Source organism: Narcine bancroftii, chromosome 11, assembly GCF_036971445.1.
Source record: "Narcine bancroftii isolate sNarBan1 chromosome 11, sNarBan1.hap1, whole genome shotgun sequence".
Taxonomy (NCBI): Eukaryota; Metazoa; Chordata; class Chondrichthyes; order Torpediniformes; family Narcinidae; genus Narcine; species Narcine bancroftii.
In genome coordinates this window covers 76,874,875-76,894,382 of record NC_091479.1, presented here as the reverse complement: position 1 = coordinate 76,894,382, position 19,508 = coordinate 76,874,875, and the positions used below count along the sequence as shown (strand labels likewise).

At 39.8% G+C, this 19,508-nt stretch overlaps 1 protein-coding gene across 5 annotated transcripts in view; it reads right to left on the bottom strand.

The window, feature by feature from the left end:
* The window catches only part of LOC138745947 (structural maintenance of chromosomes protein 1B-like), a 299,213-nt gene that overhangs the window by 23,727 nt on the left and 255,978 nt on the right, over positions 1 to 19,508 (bottom strand). For all 5 annotated transcript variants that reach the window (XM_069903513.1, XM_069903511.1, XM_069903514.1 and 2 more), the window contains 3 exons: positions 9,087 to 9,232; positions 7,163 to 7,310; positions 2,588 to 2,686 (listed from right to left, as the gene is read on the bottom strand). In XM_069903513.1, the coding sequence (XP_069759614.1) occupies positions 2,588 to 2,686; positions 7,163 to 7,310; positions 9,087 to 9,232 (393 nt within the window). The remainder of the gene's footprint in view (positions 1 to 2,587; positions 2,687 to 7,162; positions 7,311 to 9,086; positions 9,233 to 19,508) is intronic.

The window sequence follows — 19,508 nt, the reverse complement described above, 5'->3', positions numbered from 1 at the left end:
ATTGTGGAGCTTGACTAGAATTTTGCAATATCTAAACCCAAATGATATTTTTCTGATGTTATGAATCTCTCTATTCATAATACTGTCCTTCCTCCTCCTCCTCTAGCAGTTAGTTTGAATGGTGTTCTTAAGGCTCATTCAAGTTTCCATTCTGTATTTTGTCACAAAAATAATCATGGTATAGAGTGGAAGCATTTCTACAAGATAATGGAAGTAATATTCTTGGATCTTTTGTGATTTTTATAAATGACCTAGATGAAGTGGAAGGATGGGTCAGTAAGTTTGCAGATGATATGAAGGTTGGAGGAGTTGTGGATGGTACTGAAGGTTGTTGTAGGTGACAAAAGGATAAAGACAGAATGCAGATTGGGTGGAAAAGTGGCAAATGGAGTTCAAACCAGCTAAGTGTGAGGTGAATCATTTTGGAAGGTCAAACCAGAAGGCTGAGTACAGGGTTAATAGTCAGATACTTAACAGTGTGAAGGAACAAAAGGACCTTGGGGTCCAAATCCATCCATCTCTCAAGGTTGCCACACAGGTTGATGGGGTAATTAAGAAAGCCTATGGGATGTTGGACTTCAAGTGTGAGGGTATTGAGTTCGAGAGTCAAGAGGACATGTTGCAGCACTACAAATCTCTCTCGAGACTACACTTAAGAGTATTATGTTCAGTTTTGGTCGCCTCATGAAAGGAAGGATGTGGAAACGATGGAGAGGGTGCAGAGGAGATTTACCAGGATGTTGCCTGGATTGGAAAATAAGCCATATCAGGAAAGGTTAGCAGAGCTAAGATTTTTCCTTTTGGAGTCAATAAGGAAATAAATGTCTACAAGATTCTGAGAAACATAGATAAGGTGGACAGGCAGTGCTTTTTTCCCAGGGCAGGAATAACAAACACTAGAGGACATCTGTGCAAAGTTAAGGGAGGGAAGTTTAGGGGAGACATCAGGGATAAGTTTTTTTTTACATAGAGAGTTGTGGGTACCTGGAATGCCTTGCCAGGGGTGGTGGTAGAGGCTGAAACATTAGGGGTATTTAAGAAACTCTTAGGCAGCCACATGGACAAAAGAAAAATAGAGGGCTGTGAGGTAGGAAGAGTTTGTTTTTGTTATTTTACACACATGTTCCATGTGAAATGTTTCGTGCTTAGGAGTAGCCCATTCTAAAGATAGTATTTTATGTGAAAATACCAGTGTTGATCATGCAGAGAAAGGCAATTTTTAAAAACTTCCTCATGGAGAAATCACATAGTGCTCATATTGGAGAGTATATTTTCAAGTCCATTCCCTCTCTAAGGCAATAAGGTCAAATGTCCAAGTTTCAGCTGTTTCTGGATGATTTTTTCCAAAGTAATTCCCATCAAATAAACAAAATAAAAATCATTTATTTTCTTCAGAGAGTATTTGCATTAATATTCTTGATATTCAGTCAGACCTATCAGTAGGCCTTTCCACATAAACTGCCTCCACTAACACTGTATCATCTTTCATTTGCCGTACCCATCACTGTGGTTGGCAGAATCACAGATGGCAATGAGGAAATGGACAGGAGAGAGACAGATCAGCTAGTTGAGTGGTGTAACAGCAGCAAACATCCCCTCAGCGTGAGTAAACCCAAGGAACTGATTGAGGACTTCAGGAGGAAATCAGGAGAACATTAACAAGTCCTCAGCAAAGGGTTAGCAGTTGGGAGGGTCAAGAACTTCAAATTCCTAGGGGTTAGCATCTCTGAGAATCTGTCCTGGGCCTCCACATTAATGCCACCATGAAGAAGGCTATGCTTCATGAGGAGAATGGATATGTCATCAAAGACTCTTGAAAATTTCTACAGGTATGGAGGTGACAATGCACAGGACAGGATAAAACTCCAGAGAGTTGTTAACTCAGCCATTGACATCACACGCATTCCACTGAGGATATCTACAAAATGCAATGTATTAAGAAAGCAGCCTCTATCCTCAAGGACCCCACCATCCAAGTCATGTCCTCTTTACACTGCTACCGTTAGGGAGCAGGTACAGGAGCATGAAGATGAGCATCCAGTGGCTTCTTCCCCTCTGTCATCAGATTTCTGAATGGACAATAAACCACATATATTACCTCATGTTCTCCTATTTTCTTGCACTATTTATTGTGACTGTAATTTATAGCAATATTTGCACTAAAATGCTGCACTAAACAATAAATTTCGTGACATGTTTGTGTCAAAAAAATTCTGATTCATTTTCGCGAAGACGAAAGTTTGCCTATTGCTAAATCAGGAATAGTTTTAGAACAGGATTGAAAGCATGTGTTTGCACCCATCAGAAAGGGAGACTAGGCTAGTTTTGTTTTGGGTTATGAGACTGTAGAGAGAAAAAAAGAGTATTAATTGCATAGTATTTTAAGAATATAAAAAATTATCCAAGGAATTCCTCAATATAGGAAGGATCAGTATGATAAATATTTCATTTAATGCTGAATAAGCAAATTTAGTACAGCGTACTTTGATGAAATATTTCTCTCTCTCATCTTACGGTGAAAAATGTTCAAGACTTCAGATAATTTCCACCACAAAATCTTAAATAGCTGGATACTGGAATGCCTTACTTTCAGATTTGTTGGTAAACTACTGTAGTCTATTTCAAAACCAGCTTCCAATTCAAAGACATCCACTGTTGCTTGTGTGCTTTCAAATTCTGTACCAATCTAAAATTAAAATAAAATCTGAGCTAATTACTAAGCCAACATTTTTTGAACAATTATGCAATATTTATACTTTTAAGCAGTCTTTTGGGATTGTGAATGACAATCAATTCTGTCCTTTTTTTTCTAATAATTGTAAACTAGGAGATACTTTTTAATTCCACGTGAGACAAAAGAAACCACAGATGCTGAGATCTTAAACAAACAGAAGAAAACCTAGAGGGAATCGAGTCAGGCAGAATCTATGGAGAAATAAGTCACCATTTTTGGAGGAGGCCTTTTGTTGAGACTAAGGTGGGAAGGTGGAGGAAGAGGTCAAAAGGTAATAGGCTACTTGAAGGATAGGAGAAGTGGAGTGGGGAGATAAATAAAGGAAAACTACCTCTGGGGAATGGGATTGGGGTTTGAATGAAAAGCGAGCACTGGATTGGGGTAGGACATTGGAACAAGTAAAGGACAGATGGAAACTGTGGAACTGGTTTGGGGTGGGGGGGTGACCTGAAATTGGAAGATTTAATTTTTATACCATAGCAATGTAGGCTACCCAGGTGGACTTTGATATGCAGTTTTTCAAATTTGTATTTGGCCTCTCCCTGGCAGTGGATGAGGTAGAGGACAGATGTGGAAATGAGAAGAACAATTAAAGTGACCGGCAACCAGGAATTCCAGCCAGCGGTTGGGGACAGAGAGCTGATGCTCCACAAAAAGGTCTCTCAATCAATATTTGGTCTCAATGATGTAGAAAAAGCCAGAGCATGAATGCAGATTAGGTCAAAGTAACTGCACGTGAATCTCTGCCACATCTGTAATGTCTATTTATGTCCCAGGATGAAGAAAAGTGACATCTCACACCTTCCAGTTGCAGCAAGAAGTGCCTTAGGAGGGAGGGAAGGGAACCAAGAAGTTGTGGAGAGTAGTCTCTTCAGAAAGCAGAAACAAAAAGGATGGAAAGGTGTGGCTACTAGTGGGATCATCTTGTAATTGGTGAAATGTCTAAGCATGATGCGCTAGATACAAAAGCTGATGCAATGAAAAGTGATGACAGGGAGGTGGGGTGAGAGGAGAAGAGCATGAAATGGGGGACATGGAGGTGAAGGCTTTGACACTGACAGTGGGGGGTAAGCCACATTTCTTGAAAAAAAAAACATTTCTGATGTCCTGGAGTGGAAGGACTTCATCTTGGTAACACATGTAGTAAAGACAGAGAAGCTGAGAGAAAGGATGGTGGGCCGACAAGAGACATCGTGGGAAGAGATTTAGTCCAGGCATCTGTGGGAGTCAGTGAGTTTCTAATAAACATCAGTAATTTATGTATTGAGATGGAGACAAAGATGTCCAGAAATGCAGGAGGAGGTGTTGGAAATGATCCAGGTGAATTCAAAAGCAGTGTGGAAGTTGGGAGTGATATAGATAAAATTATCAAGTTCTGTAAGGCTAGAAGAAGTAGCACCAATCCAGTCATCATGTTAGGTTGCATATTCCTTAGATTATCAACCAAGCTCTAGAATTACTATCACACCTCAAACCAGCAACAACATAAGACACAATTCAAAAGGATTAAATTCTAATTCCAAATTTATTAGACTATCAGCAATATAACATCTTAACCCAATTAACCCCACTCTAAGTATCCTATAACAAATGTACAGATATCATAATTTAGCAACTGTGTTGCACTGCAAAAATGAAGCATCGTAGTCAAGTCGAAGTTCAGTAAAAGTCGTTTATTCAGTCACACCAGCTTTTTCAAACCCCTCGTGTTCCAAATAACGTCATTGCATTGTGACGTCATCTCGTCATTCGGAACCTCCCAAGCTGGTTCGATTCAGCCTCCAGTGAGCTACTACATGGCACCCACCACCCCCCATCCCGAACTGGAGATAGGGGGCTAAACATCTGATGCCATTACTATTCACCCCTCTTGGGTGGTCATCCTTGCCTTTGCATAGGGGGGAGGGGTGTGGCAAGGGCCGATCAAGGTCAAAATGAGCAGGGTTTAGTCAGTCAATCATAAATTTATCTGGATGCCCCCCAATGTCCAGTACACAAGTTGTACAGCCTCTGCAAGGGTTGCCCATGTGCACCTCTACACACAAACAGAAACTCAACAATCAACAATCCCGTGGAACTGCGCCTCAGCCTGCCTGAACCAAACTTCAGGTTGAGTGGTCCAAAGACAGGCAGTTTGAGCTAAACTGCTGCATTGTCCATATTGGGTCCAAAATCCATTTGGGCCGTCAGGGTCAGCAATGTAGCAACTATGTCACAGTGCGAAATGAAGAACAAGAAAATGATCACATGTAGTCGAAACGAAGTTCAGTAAAAGTTGTTTACTCAAACTGTCACATGCAACTTTTTAAAACCCCGCACGTACTGAATGATGTCATCGCATTGTGACTACATGATGTTACTCGAAACCTCCCAAGCCAGTTCAATTAAGCCTTTGGTGAGCTATTGCAATATCTTCATAAACAGTGTGAATGTAAAAATAAACCCAGACCATTATAGCTTGCGCCCAATATTCAAGAGAAAAATCCACAAAAAAAACCCAGGTCAGTTAGTCACACAAGTCAGTCCAATCCCAAAGCTCAATATCCAAATTAATTTCCCTAACTGAATAACAAAAGGACTTTGTACTGAATGTTGGAGAGGGAAATGACTGACGTTAAGTTGCTGTAAGCTTATGAATCCTTTTACATTCTTGGTTCTTCAGATGACTTCCCTCAGTCCTCAAATTGTGGCTTTTAACCCTTCATTAACTTAATATACAAATGCCTTTCACATGGATCTCAAGTTAGTCTCTGCTGCTCCATCTGCTGTTCTGAATTCTCTCTGTCTGCACAGCTTGACCCAGCTGCACCACAAGTCACACAGATTTCCCAGCAGAATTCCATCCTTTATAACAGTTCACAGTCCAAAAGGTCAGTCCATGGTCCATTATATTACCAGTAGTGTAATTTGTGGCAAAGTATATCATACATCGGACTTGTCAGCCACAAACGAGCCTGCAGCTGACGTGGACTTTTTACCCCCTCCATAAATCTTCGTCCGCGAAGCCAAGCCAAAGAAGATATCATACCACCATTTCTTATAGAAGCTAGAGCTAGATCATATGAATTTACTTTATTATAATTACTGTATCCCTGAATGAGTACTTAATACCATAACTATTGTAAAATTATAAAAGTCTTAAACACTTCGTCTGCTTGCCATTCACAGAAATAAACGGTCACAGCTGTGCTGAAATTCATCAACATTACCTTATTACTGAGTCAGTACTGAGTATATCACATGAACATTCCTTATATACTTTATTCCTTATAGGCAAGACCAATTTGCATTTACAGTATTTCCCTATAAGAACTGTATCTCTGAATGAGTTCTTCATTAACTTAAAGTTACGGTACATTAACACAAAGCTTGTTCTGCCTACCGTTTGCTGATGTAATCACAGCTGATTTAGCTGGAAAGCATTAGTGTGAATTTCAGCCCCTCAAAAGTACTATCTATATAATAGTTTACCCCATATATTTAACATTAAAAAGTGGTCGGGAAAATTTGACTTCTACATGAGTATATACGGTAAATTTTAGTCCAGTGGTTTTCCATCTGCCCTCTTAACTCACATTTACCTTAGGCAATCCCTTAAGTACTCTGTGATTAGTAAGGGATTGCTTAAGGTGGTATGTGAATGGAAAGAAAAAGGTTTGAAAACGACTGTTTTAATCGTACCTAATTGACTCGTTATGTGCACGGTTTCATAACTCCAAAGGAAATGAGCCAATGACAATTTTTCTCAAGCAAAATATTTCAGTAACAACTGGGTCAAGAGCAGTGGTTCTCAATCTTTCCTTCCCACTCATACCACCTTAAGCAATCCCTTACCAATCACAGAACACTTATGGTATAGGGATTGCTTAAGGTGGAATGTGAGTTTAGGGGGCAATTTGAAAACCACTGCTTTAGTCCCATGAGTTCGACTCAGTTGCTACACTACCACACCTGGACTCAAACCATTACTTCAAACAGAAAGTCCATCGCCTTCCCAAGAAGGAACAGGAAATAAAATTTCTATCACATTTACCAACATCAAAAGGTTAAACAGGTTTCAAATGTTGCAGTGGATTTCATAGTGAATAGCAGAAAATACCATAAAACAGAATATTATCATAATTTTCCCAACCATATCATAATTTCAAGGCATCAATTAATGAACAATTCTGGAATGCAGATTCAACAAAATTTGCATGGCTATCTATAAACCAAGAATGATTGGTATTAAATAGTGGAAACATGGGTATAATCTTATGCTGTTGTCCATGAAGTGGCTTCAACAGATGTCCAAAACTTCAAAAATTTCCTCATTATACAGCCACAGCTCCCCTTTGCAATTATTTGACTCTTTAGCTGAAAGACCTCCTATCTAACCATTCATAGGCACTTAGAAAGGTAACGAAGAAAAACATTTATCATATCTACCTCACCAATTTCTTCTAGTTTGCCTTGGAGAAGTTCAATCTGCATATCTTGGACTTTGCAGGCAATTAGAAGATTGTGTCGCTCCAATCTTTTTTGTTCTATAGAAGTTTCCACAGAAATATATTCTTTTTGAAGCTTTGTTAGATCCCTGGAAATAAAACAGGAAGATGTGATGTATGTGCTCACATTTTTTTGGCTTAAACTTTAAGCAGCATTCTGCTTTTCCTACCAGAATGTACATTTCCACATTACACATCACTGGTCATTTTATCGACACTCACTTAACCCATCTATATTCTTTTGTAGATTCATTGTTTTCCTCACAACATGCTTTCTCACTTAACTTTAAATCTTATCAAATGAAGTTATAATATACTTGGCTGCTTCTTCTTGGATATCGATGTTTATTGCAAACATCTGATGCCACAAAAATTATCCTTGCGGCATCTTGTTTCCTCTAGCTTACCAGCATTGAAATGATCAACTTATTTAGAGAGTTTTTAATTGGTTAACCAATCCTCTATCCAAGCTAAGATATCACATGCAACTCCATGAGGTCTTATCACAAAATACATTTTTATGTGGCACCTTATAAAATATCAAAAATCACAATATATATGTTTCCCTTTATCCACTTATTTCTAATAAATTTGTCAAAGATTATTTCTCCTGTCGAATTGTACTGATTTTTAAATTTGCCAGCTATTACTTCCTTAATGACGTTTTTCCAACAAATAACGTGCAGCTAACTTGCTCACAATTTCCTTCTTTCTGACTTACTTCTTTCAAAATGAACTTGCAGGATCAGAATTTATTGTCATGAACATGTCATGAAATTTGTTGGTTTGTGGAAGTATTACACAGTGCAAATATTGCAATAAATTACATTTAAAAATAAATAAATTAGGGCAAGAGAAAGTGAGGTGGTGCCTCTAAATCATTGCCCATTCAGAAATCTGATGGCAGAGGGGAAAAAGCTGTCCTTATGTTGCTGCATGTTCACCTTCAGGCTCTTGTACCTCCTTCCTGTTGGTAGCAGTGTGAAGAGGGCATGGCCTGGGTGGTCACGGTCCTTGAGGATAGAGGCTGCTTTCGTAAGACATCATGTCTTGTAGATATCCTAGATGGAATGAAGACTGATGCACATGATGTCATTGGCCAAGTTCACAACTCTCTGGAGTTTTCTCCTGAACCATGCATTGGCACTTCCATACCAGAGTGATGCAACCAGTCAGAATGCACTCCACGGTATACTTGTACAAATTTGTAACAGTCCTTGGTGAAATAACAAATCTCATCAAACTCCTCACATTGGCAAGCCTTCTATGTGATTGCATCGACATGGAGGCTCCAGGATAGATCTTCAGAGATGATGACATCCAGGAATTTGAAGTTCTTAACCCTTTCTATTGCTGATCCCTTGATGAGGACTGGTTTGCCTTTTCCTAATCCCCCCTTCTCCCCCACTGAAGTCCACAATCAGCTCCTTAGTTTTGCTAACGTTGAGTGCAAGTTTGTTGTGGTGATACAATTACCAAGTTTGACTGTGGTGTCATTGGCAAATATGTAGATGGCATAAACTGACAAGTCAATGGAGGAAGGGCAGGGGACTCTGAAAAATTATTTTTCTCTTTCAAAATGCAGCACAGGCTTGATGTAACAAATAAATTCCTTTTCTAAGTGTCCTTCCTCAATTTTATAGTTCACTTGGAAAGTGTGGGTTTTTTTTTTTTACACTGAATGATTTAAAAAAATTATTTAACAAAACTATTAACGAGTGCTTTGATAAGTGGAAGAATGAGCAAACAAGAGATTTTGTTTATTTACTGTAAATTACATGTTTAATACTGATAAATAATTTATATTACTTGAAGATATAATCCAAAATATATGTTGCTGCTCTGATAACTTTCATAAAATGTACCTGTTCACATATAATAATTTCTTCCTGGTTTCATCAAGTTCCTTTTGCATATCCTGGGTTTGTGTTTTTTTAATTAAAAGCTTGTTAGTGAGATCCTGCTGTATCACCATTATTTCATCTACAATTTTCATTAACTGCAATTCCTCCTGTGAATTACAATAGAAGGCAGTATTTTGCATCAGCTGTAAGTTTACATTACATTGTACATTCATAAATGGAAGAATCAGAATGCAAATGTTATCTCAACAAAAATGTACATGATAAAGGCCATAAATCCAGAATGGGTAAATGTAGATTTTAACTCTTACACCCAATTGGTTTCAGCCAAGGGAACCTGAGAACCTTCAGAACGGTAAAGAGATTGTTTCTCTATACTTTGTCCACAGGTGAATGCAGACAGAATAACAAGTTAAATTTGAAAATATTTTTAAAATATAGGATGGCTCTGAACAGTTTTTATACATTTTTAATGTATATTAAATTGGTAGGTGTGTTGCAATATCCAAATGTACAGTTTAAAAACAATACAATGATTTTGCCCAGTGAATAATCCAGTTACAACTACAGGTGGGTTTCTCACCCAGACTTTCACAGCCAATTGCCTCAACAAAGATAATGCACCAAACTAATGTTTGATGATTCTGAGGGACCATTCTGACCACTCTCCCCTGATGTTGTCCTTCACAATAGGTTTTGTAATATCCAACCCTTTTGCACAATCTTTCTTCCTCTCCAATAGGAATTAAATTATTCCGTTCTCTAGTTCTGATTGAACTAAAAGCACTATTTGGTCCCAGCAATTTATATATACAGAACAACTCCGATTATCTGAAATAGTCAGGGGCCAGGCCTATTTCAGATAATTTTTTTTGGGCAAACAGGTCAATTTTTAAAAACAGCCCACTAGCAACAGCAAATCACTTGTAACAGTGTATAAACAACAACAAACAGCAAGGGAAGGCTTTTTAAGTATTAAAATAATGTTTAATCTCACCAAAAAAAAAATGCTGGCTGCCACCAGGATCCCAAGGTACCTGCCCAGCCACTGAGGTCCCCGATCCTGCCTGCAGCCCAATGTCCCCACTGCTGCCTGAAGTCCGACATTCTCAGTCAGTTCGGCTCCCAAAGTATTTTGGATAATTGAGGATTTCTGATTTGATTCCGATATCCTTATTTATCCGAAATCTTAAAATAATTTTGGATAATTGAGGATTTTGGAGAATCCAATTTCGGACAATAGGAGTTGTATTGTACAGACAAAATCATTTTATATTTTAACTGATCTAATGGACAAAGCAATCCTAAACTAAATAAAGATGTAAATAAAGGAGTAAAGGATCAGCTCAAATATTCCAATCATTTCCAGTCTTTTCTTCTTTTCTTTCCAAGTCTTAACAATGAGTTTGAGTGTAAACATAAAATAACTTCCTCTTACAGCTAAAATCCTCCAATCTTAGTGAAATATTTTTGCACCCTCTCCAAGATCTCCATATCCTTCCTTTAATGTGGCAACCAGAACTGGATGCAATATTCCTAACTAAAATTTTATGCAGTTACAATATGACCTTCAGACTTTTACATTCAATGTCCTGACCTATTGTAGAGCACGTCGAAAGAATCAAAGGCTTGTTGATCCAAACCAAGGCTTTTATTAACTAGAAGATTGGAGCATATCACATGTAGGTTGACCAGTCCAGAATGATCTGGTCTGGCTAGGAGCAACTCTTTTAAGACCTGCCAGTAGGTGTGGCTATGCTCTCAGCCAATCACAATCATCCTACACTACAATCTATACATGTACACATTGGTGATAGAATCTGTACTATCACACCTTTGAAGGCAAGTGTGTCATATGCATTCTTTACCATCCTGTCCACTTATAATGCCATTCTCAGGAAGCAGCCCAAGACCCCTCAGTACTTCAATGGTTCCAAGTATCATGCTATTTACACTATACTTTTCACTTCCATTTGACTTCCCAAAATGCAAAATTCACTCATCTGAATTAAACCATTTGACATAATTTTCATCCAAATTATTAATATATTTTACAAACAGCAGAGATTCCCAGCATTGATCCTTGCAGAACACTGCTGGTCACAGACCTCCAGTCAGAAAATACCCCTTGACTCTCACCCCCTGCCTTTGATAACTGTCAATTTGGGTCCAATTTACCAACTCATTGTGGATCTTATGGGACTTAATATTCAAGACCTGCCTACCATGAAGGATCTTCTGAAATGCTTCACTGAAGTCCATATAGTCTGACTCTCAATCAATCATCTTCACAGTTTCCTTAAAAATAAACTCATGAATTTTTTCAGATACAACTTCACCTCCACAAATTCACACACAAGAAATCCATGCTTTTCCAAATGTGAGCAAATCCTGCCTACAATAATCTTCTCCAATATTTTCCCTGCAACTAATGCAAGGTATAATTTCCTTGGTCTTATTTTACTCTTCATAAACACTAGGACAACATTGACTATTCTTCTGGCTCTACTCCCCTGGATGTAAAGATCTCTGTTAAGACCCAGTATCCTGGAATAGATATCATAAGGCTTTGGGGACTTATCCACCTTAATGTTTTTCAAGATATCCAACATCTCCTTCACATGCCTTAGAATATCAACATACCCATCCTTAATCTCAAAGTTCTCATTAAGAATCACAATCACTTTTTCTCATTCCACCTATAAATTCCCCATTTTGTCCTTGAGTGTACCAACCCATTTCCCAGATACCTTCTTGCTCCCAATATGTTCATAAAGGGCCTTGAAATTCTTCTTCATCCTATTTGCCAAGGGCAATTCATGGCTCCTTTTCAGGTTCTCAGGTTTACAACTTTACCTAGTCCTCGTAATTTCTTAAGTTCTTTCCTGCTCCTTTTGTCTCCTCATTGATCTGATCTTCAAAACCTTGCTTTGCTTCCTTTTTCTTTATGACTGAACTTACAATATCTCACATCAATGCCTTTACTTTCAAAGAAGTCTGAGGAGATATGGTGATTTGCTGAATACTCCATTGAACTTCTCCATGTGTACTGTAAAAAGTATTCTGACTGGTTGCAGTACAGCCTGGTTTGAAAACCTGAGTGCCCAGGAATGCAGGAGTCTGCAGAAACTGGCAAACGTAACCAAGTCCAGCACAGGCACTGACCTCTCATCCATTGAAAACGTGAGACACTGCCTTAAGAGGGCAGCGAATACTCCCATCACTGTGGAATTTCTTCTCGCTGCTATCTTCTGGCAGAAGATATAGAAGCCTAAAGTTCAGCTTCTAGATTCAAGAATAGTTTATTTTTCCAACAGTTATCAGACTCTTGAATCTCCCCATACTACCCTATCATAAACTACTCCAGGACCACTAAAAGATCTACAACTTTACTTGCACTAAATGCAACAGTGAATATTTATAATTTTATGTCCATCTTTTTCCGTCATTGCATATTATACTATTGTAGTTGGTGTATTTTACCTACTGGTGTACTGCAGCTAGTGAGAACTTCAGGGCATCTGAACATTGTACTAATGTAGAAGAAAATCAATTCTCCTCACAATTATCTCCTGTCATCCAAGACTCCTAAATTTTGTCATCCTTATCTTTCATCCCAACTTGAACATGCTGGAACTAAACTCTTAATCAATTCTCTTTAAAATACAACCATGTCAGATTTGGATTTACCCTCACACAGCCATTCCCAGTCGACAGAGATGTAAAATTGTGTCCATTCCAGGATTTTTAGCACCTGGGGTAAATTCATCTTATCTTTCCACCTGAATTTGTGCAGAATTATTTATTTATTTGTATTTATAATAGAAACAACAATCCAGTATAAAGTTCTTTACATGATATCAATGAATATGCTGTATCCAATTTTTAATTCCCATATCATTTTCAAGCCCAACTTGCCTTCAAAATGATAGTTCCTGTGTATTCATAGAGAGGCTAATTTGTCAAGACACAAACTCCATTCTTTATCTGTCTATTCTATGGGCTCATTCCAAACAATGCGCATACAACTTTTCTACAATCAAAACTTATTCCATCTGTCTTGCTGGATGGCAATGCAGAAGACCACAGCATCGGAATCAAAGGCAGCTGAGGAGACCATGTGAAAGAAAGCACAGAAGGGCTTATTACCTAATACTTTCGCTACTCAAAAGTTAAAGAACTCTTCTCGGAGGAGCAATCCCCATGCAGATTACGATTTTACAAGACAGCCATCACTTGGTTGAGTGATCTCATGCATCTCCAGCTACAAGCTCACTCATTTTAAATGAAGGTCACATTTGTTTGCTACTTTTAAGCCTCAGGATCATTTCAGGCTCTTCTGCCAACCTGTGCCTCATCTCACAGAATGTGGTATGACTGAGCTAACAAATTTTATTCTCAAGTCTTCTTCATCATCTTTTCCTTTAAATTTAGACATAAAACACAATAACAGGGCCTTCCAAATACACCCAATTAACCTAAAAACCCCATAAGTTTTTGGAGGGTGGAAGAAAGGGTCTGCCTGGTGTAGATGGGTGTAGATTGATCAATGTTAATTAATGTTTACATGTCCCTTGCTGCTTTGTAAAATAATCCAAATGGTTGTAAATATTGAGAACTGGTGTTGCTGGGCAACTCCACCTGAGCCAGTAAATTTCCATCAGCTTGGTTTCCCCAGATCAGGTGACATGCAAGAAAAATGCCTGAGGAAAGGGAAACCTGGTTATGTGATTGGTTCACAAAATGATGCAATTTGCAGATGAATAGTGTGCAGCTTAATGCTGCTAGGATAAAGTTTGCCATGTTGGAGAAGATTTGTTTGGATTGGTCAAGTCAGATTGTGGCAGGATATACAAACTGATGTAATTTTAGGTTTGAGGAGATACCCTGCAAGAGAAGGGTGGTTGGTGATGGACCTCCTATCAAGCTTGTGTGTAATTAAGGAGTACTGGGAAATGAAAGTGTTTAAGTCCTCCATTCCTTACGGTACATTTGCTGAAGAATAGAGCACTACCCAAAACCAAGGGGGTCGAAAAGCGACCATCCACATGGGAGGAAACTGGAGCACCTGGTGGAAACCAATGCAGACACACGGAGAACATATAGACTCCTTAGAGACAGCAGAAAATTCAAACCTGCGTCACTAGCCCTGTAATAGCACTGCACTAACTGCTGCACTATCTGTTTAGCCCACAGGAGTTGACAGAGCCAACTAAGGGATTTGTTAATGTGGAGTCTTAGCAAAGTGCTGGAATTTGTGTACTGCCCTCATGTAGAATGACTATTTCCCAGAGACATCCTTGGTAAATCTCAACCACGAGCACCTGGTTATAGCCTTGTAGAGTTTTCATGTCCGTTAGCACCAAGAGTATCCATCAGTCTACCTGCTCTCTTCCATTATTCCTCCAGCTATTCTAGAAAAATGCTTCCTTTCAGTCATTGGAAGAATGTTGTATATATTGTGGGCGTCCTTCCTAAAGACTTGCTACTGAAGTAGCAGTTACAAGGTTGACTGCTAGAAACTGCCGCTCTTGCAATAAATATAAGACTCATACATTGTGCATTATCACACAAAGGAGCAAACCTCTATTCCATACCCTTTGCAAAGCACATGTGCAATCTTAATAGCACTTTTTCCCAAACAGTCCAAACACACTATACAATGCTGGTTTCGAGAAAATAAAAAGAAAAAACACACTTCTGGCCTATAACTGATTACATGGTAAAATAGAAAAGACTCCTAGTGGCTTGTGTAAACAACAGAGAATAAAGAGAAAATGTGTGTCATTTAACTTAAAACATTAAGAACATAAGAAATATGACCAAGAGTAGGCCATCCAGCCCGATGAGCCTGCTCCGCCATTCAATGAGATTATGGCTGATCTGATGATAGGCTCATCTCCACCTACTTGCCTTTTCCCCATATCCCTTAATTCCCATATTTGTAAAAATCTATCCAACTTTGTCTTAAATATATACACCTCCACTGCTTCAATGGGCAGCGAATTCCATAGATTCACCACCTTCTGGGAAAAGCAGTTCCTTGTCATCTCCATCCTAAATCTACTACTTTGGATCTTGAGGCTATGTCTCCTAGTTCTAGTCTCCCCCAACAATGGGATCAGCTTACCTATCTCTGTCTTTTCATAGTTTTATACATTTCTAGAAGATCCTCTCTCATACTTCTAAATTCAAGTGAGTACAGACCCAGATGACTCAATTTCTCCTCATCTCTGGAATCAAACTGATGAACCTCCTCTGCACTGCTTCCAAAGCCAGTACATCCTTCTTCAAGTAAGACCAGAGCTGCACGCTGTCACATTTGTGGCCCGAAATGTGAAGTTAATAAAACATTAAACACAAGTTTTATCAGGTAAACTTCTCAGTGGCTTTATTTTCCCGTTTCCTTTGTTCTCCTGCTTGTGTTCTTATCTCTCTCTCATACCACGTGATTTCCAGTACATCTCATACATATTCATTATCATGACATCCCTCCTTTAATCAGAAATAAACTTTACCTTCACTTACCAATATCCCTTGGATACATACAAACATCGTAACTAATGGTAATACTATAACTCAACTACATAAAATTTACTTCCTACAGCACTCATACACGCACTTTATGATAAAAGATTAAATACTGTCCCAAAGTTCTTATTAAAACTATGGCACAAAGTCTTCGTATCGTTTGGGCACTTTCCGGTTTCGTTTCGGCCTGCCTGCGATATTGTCGTCGCTTCTCGGTTGTTCACTCTCAGCGTCGGAAATACTGCTCGCCACAGCTTCGGGTGTTTCTGGCGCTCTAGTCACTTCATCAGGAGTGCTGGTAACTGCCTCTGGAACATCATCAGGTCTCTCAGTTTCAGCATCTCGTATTGGCCTTTCAACCTCTTCGCTCGATGTATCTCTGGACTGGTACCTTTTTACACCTGAGACATTTCTCTTATACAGGACTCCAGTCGGAGACTTGACTGTCACCATACTGCCACTTCTGGATACGACAGTATAGGGTTGATGGTAATAAGGTGTGTCTAGCTTACCACCAGTTTCATGCCTCACTAGAACATTATCTCCTGGCATGATGTCTGAGTACTTGGCTCCACGTTTCGAATCTGTGTATAGCTTTGCTGCACCTTTCTTTTCAGCATCGTGGTCCCTCATCTCCTGGTCGTCTCAGATTTCCTTTATTTCGGGCATTTTTGTGCGGATTTTTCTCCCAACAAATGCTTCTGCAGGACTTTTTCCAGTGGTTACATGAGGCGTTGCTCGATAGACAGCCACATAAGATAGCAATGCTTCTCGCCAATTTTGTCCTTCTGCGTGTGCAATTCTCAATCGTTTTTCAATGGTCTGATTTTGTCTCTCTACTTCTCCGTTGGCTTGTGGCCATTTCGGAGTTACTTTATGATGGTGGATACCTGTGGTCCTCATGTATTCTGCAAATGTCTCTGAAATGAATTGTGGACCATTGTCAGAGTATAATGTAACAGGTAATCCATATCTTGTGAATATCTCTGCTAACGCTTGTATTGTTTTTTCAGTGGTTGTGGACTTCAACACCACGTACTGATAGTATCTGCTGTAGTAATCTATCACTACCATAATTGATTCACCCGTCGGTAAAGGTCCAAGAAAATCAACAGCTACGTCGATCCATGGTCCTGTCGGGAGTTGCGTACTCCGGATCGGTTCTGGCGGATTACTCCTACTTGTGATTTGACATCCGTGACAAGTTTTAACAAATTTCTCGGAGTATTTATCACATCCTGGCCACCATACCTTGGTCCTGAGGTTTTGCTTGGTACCAACAATACCTAGGTGTCCTTCATGCGCTAAGGATACGATCTTCGGTCTCAATCTTTGCGGTATCACCAATCTGCAACCTCTTAATACACACTGTCCGATGCAACAAAGTTAGTCTCTAATGGGAATGTAAGCCTTGTGAGTACACTTGTCCCATTGTCCACTCTGTATGCATTCTCTTACTTCCATCAGTTCTGGATCACGTTCGGATTCTCTCTCGACTTGCTTCGTAGTCACAGCTTTCGGTGTCGCCTGAATAGCTACGAAGCGTACAAAGCTCTCTGTTTCTGTTCCCAATTCTGACTTGGAATGTGGACCACCATCCTTCACCAATCTGGACAGCGGATCAGCAATGTTTGCTTTCCCTGCAATGTGGATTACTTTATATTTGTAGGGTTGTAATCTGAGTACCCATCTCTCTATTCTGGCACATGGTTTGGATCTAGCTGCATAGATCACCTCTAATGGCTTATGATCTGTGATGAGTTCAAATTCAATGCCGTATAAATATGCATGGAACCTCTCACAGGCCCATACAAGTCCGAGTGCTTCTTTCTCTGTCTGAGAGTATCTTCTTTCCAGATCTGATAACGATCTGCTGGCATAGGCAATGATTCTTGGTCCTCCATCATGTATCTGGACCAACACGGCTCCTAAACCAACTGGGCTGGCATCCGCTATGACTTTGGTTGATGCCGCCGGATCGTAATATCCAAGAGTTTTTGCATCTGTCAGGCTTTGCTTCAGCGCTGTGAACGCTTTCTTCTGCTCAGATCCAAAATGAAATGGTACATCTTTCCTGGTTAGTTTCCTTAGTGGTTCTGCCACTGTAGCGAAATTAGGAATGAACTTTGCACAAAAATTGACCAATCCCAGGAAACTCCTCACCTCTGTTGCGTTCTGAGGTGCACGTGCATCTGCAATAGCTTTCACCTTGGCCTCTGCAGGGTTTAGTCCTTCCCGTGTAAGTCTGTGTCCCATGAAGTCCATTTCTGACACACCGAACTGGCACTTGTTTCCATTCACGGTAAGGCCTGCCTCCTGTAGTCTAAATAGTACACGCCTCAACCGTTTGTCATGCTCTTCCTTCATTGGTGCATGGACTATGATGTCGTCAGAAATGTTGGCAACTCCAGGAATGCCTTGAATCACTCGATGGATTTCATACTGGTAGATCTCCGAAGCTGCATTAATTCCAAATGATAGTCTCTTGTAACGATACAATCCACAGTGAGTCATAAATGTTGTCACATCTCGGGAACCTGGATCCAGCTCTAATTGATAATAGCCCCATTTCAGATCAATTTTTGAGAATACCTTGCTGGTAGTTAGTTCTTGAAGTATTTCCTCCACTGTTGGTATAGGGTGTCGTTCTCTAATTATAGCTTTATTGGCCATTCTCATGTCAACACATAGTCTTATGTCACCCTTTGGTTTGGGCACAATCACTACGGGAATGACCCATTGAGTCGAATGTTCCACCGGTTCAATAATGTCTTGTTCGATCAATTCTTTAATTTTGGCTTCGACTTTCCCACGAAGTCCAAACGGAGTTCGGCGCATTGGTTGTGCCTTGGGTTTGACCGTTTCATCTACCGCTAGCTTCAATTGTCGACCTTTCAGCTTTCCTACTCCTTGGAAGACTGCGGGGAATTCTTGCTTCATATCCTCGTATGACTGAATTGAATTGACACAAGCTCCAATATGAAGTATTGCCAGGTCTTGCGCTGCTTCTACTCAGCAATGGTTCTCCCCTCTCTTCTATGACCATAAACTCTGCTTCGGTGTACTTATCTCCAGCTTCAACAGTTGCAGTAAAACATCCAATGGTCTGCAATGGCTTGGTTGCTGTGTATGGATACAGTTTCTTGGAACACTTCTTTGAGGTACAGATGATCTTTTTCCTTTTCAACTTCTCCCATAAATGTCGATCAATCACATTACTGTCACTGCCTGAGTCTACAATGACCTGCACTGTCACTCCACCAATGATCACTGGGACCTTCTCATAATGTACTTCATTCAACGTAAATTGGTAACAACTCTGTCCCTCCTGGGTATCATCATCGTCACCGTCTATCTGGCGAATGGTATCTTTCTTTCCAGGATACTTTCCTTTCCCCCAGGCTTTGCCTTTGGAAGTTGTACTCTTCCTCCTCTGGTCTGCATTGGACTTGCTTTTGCACTTCTTTGCAAAGTGGTCCTTACCTCCACACTTTCTGCAAACTTTGCCTTTGGCCGGGCAATATGGGTCTTTTCCAAAATGACCTCGGTTTCCACATCGATAACACTCCACGTCATGTGTCGGCGTATATCTTGGCTGATTATGGCGATGTGAGAGCCTCTTAATTTGCTGGCTTGAGTTGTCTTTCAGGGTCATGGTATGAAATTGCCCTTCAACAGCCTCTAATGCACCAGCAATGGTTAAAGCATCGGTGAGTTCCAACTCACTCCCTCTTTCCAGTAGACGTCTTCTGAGTTTATCTGATCTGCAGTGCTGTACGACTTGATCCAATAATTGGTTGTCCAAATCAGCTGGCATGTAATTGCATCCAACAGCTAGCTGGCGTAGTCTCGTCACGTACTGAGCAATTGTCTGGCCATCTTCTTGTCTCGTTC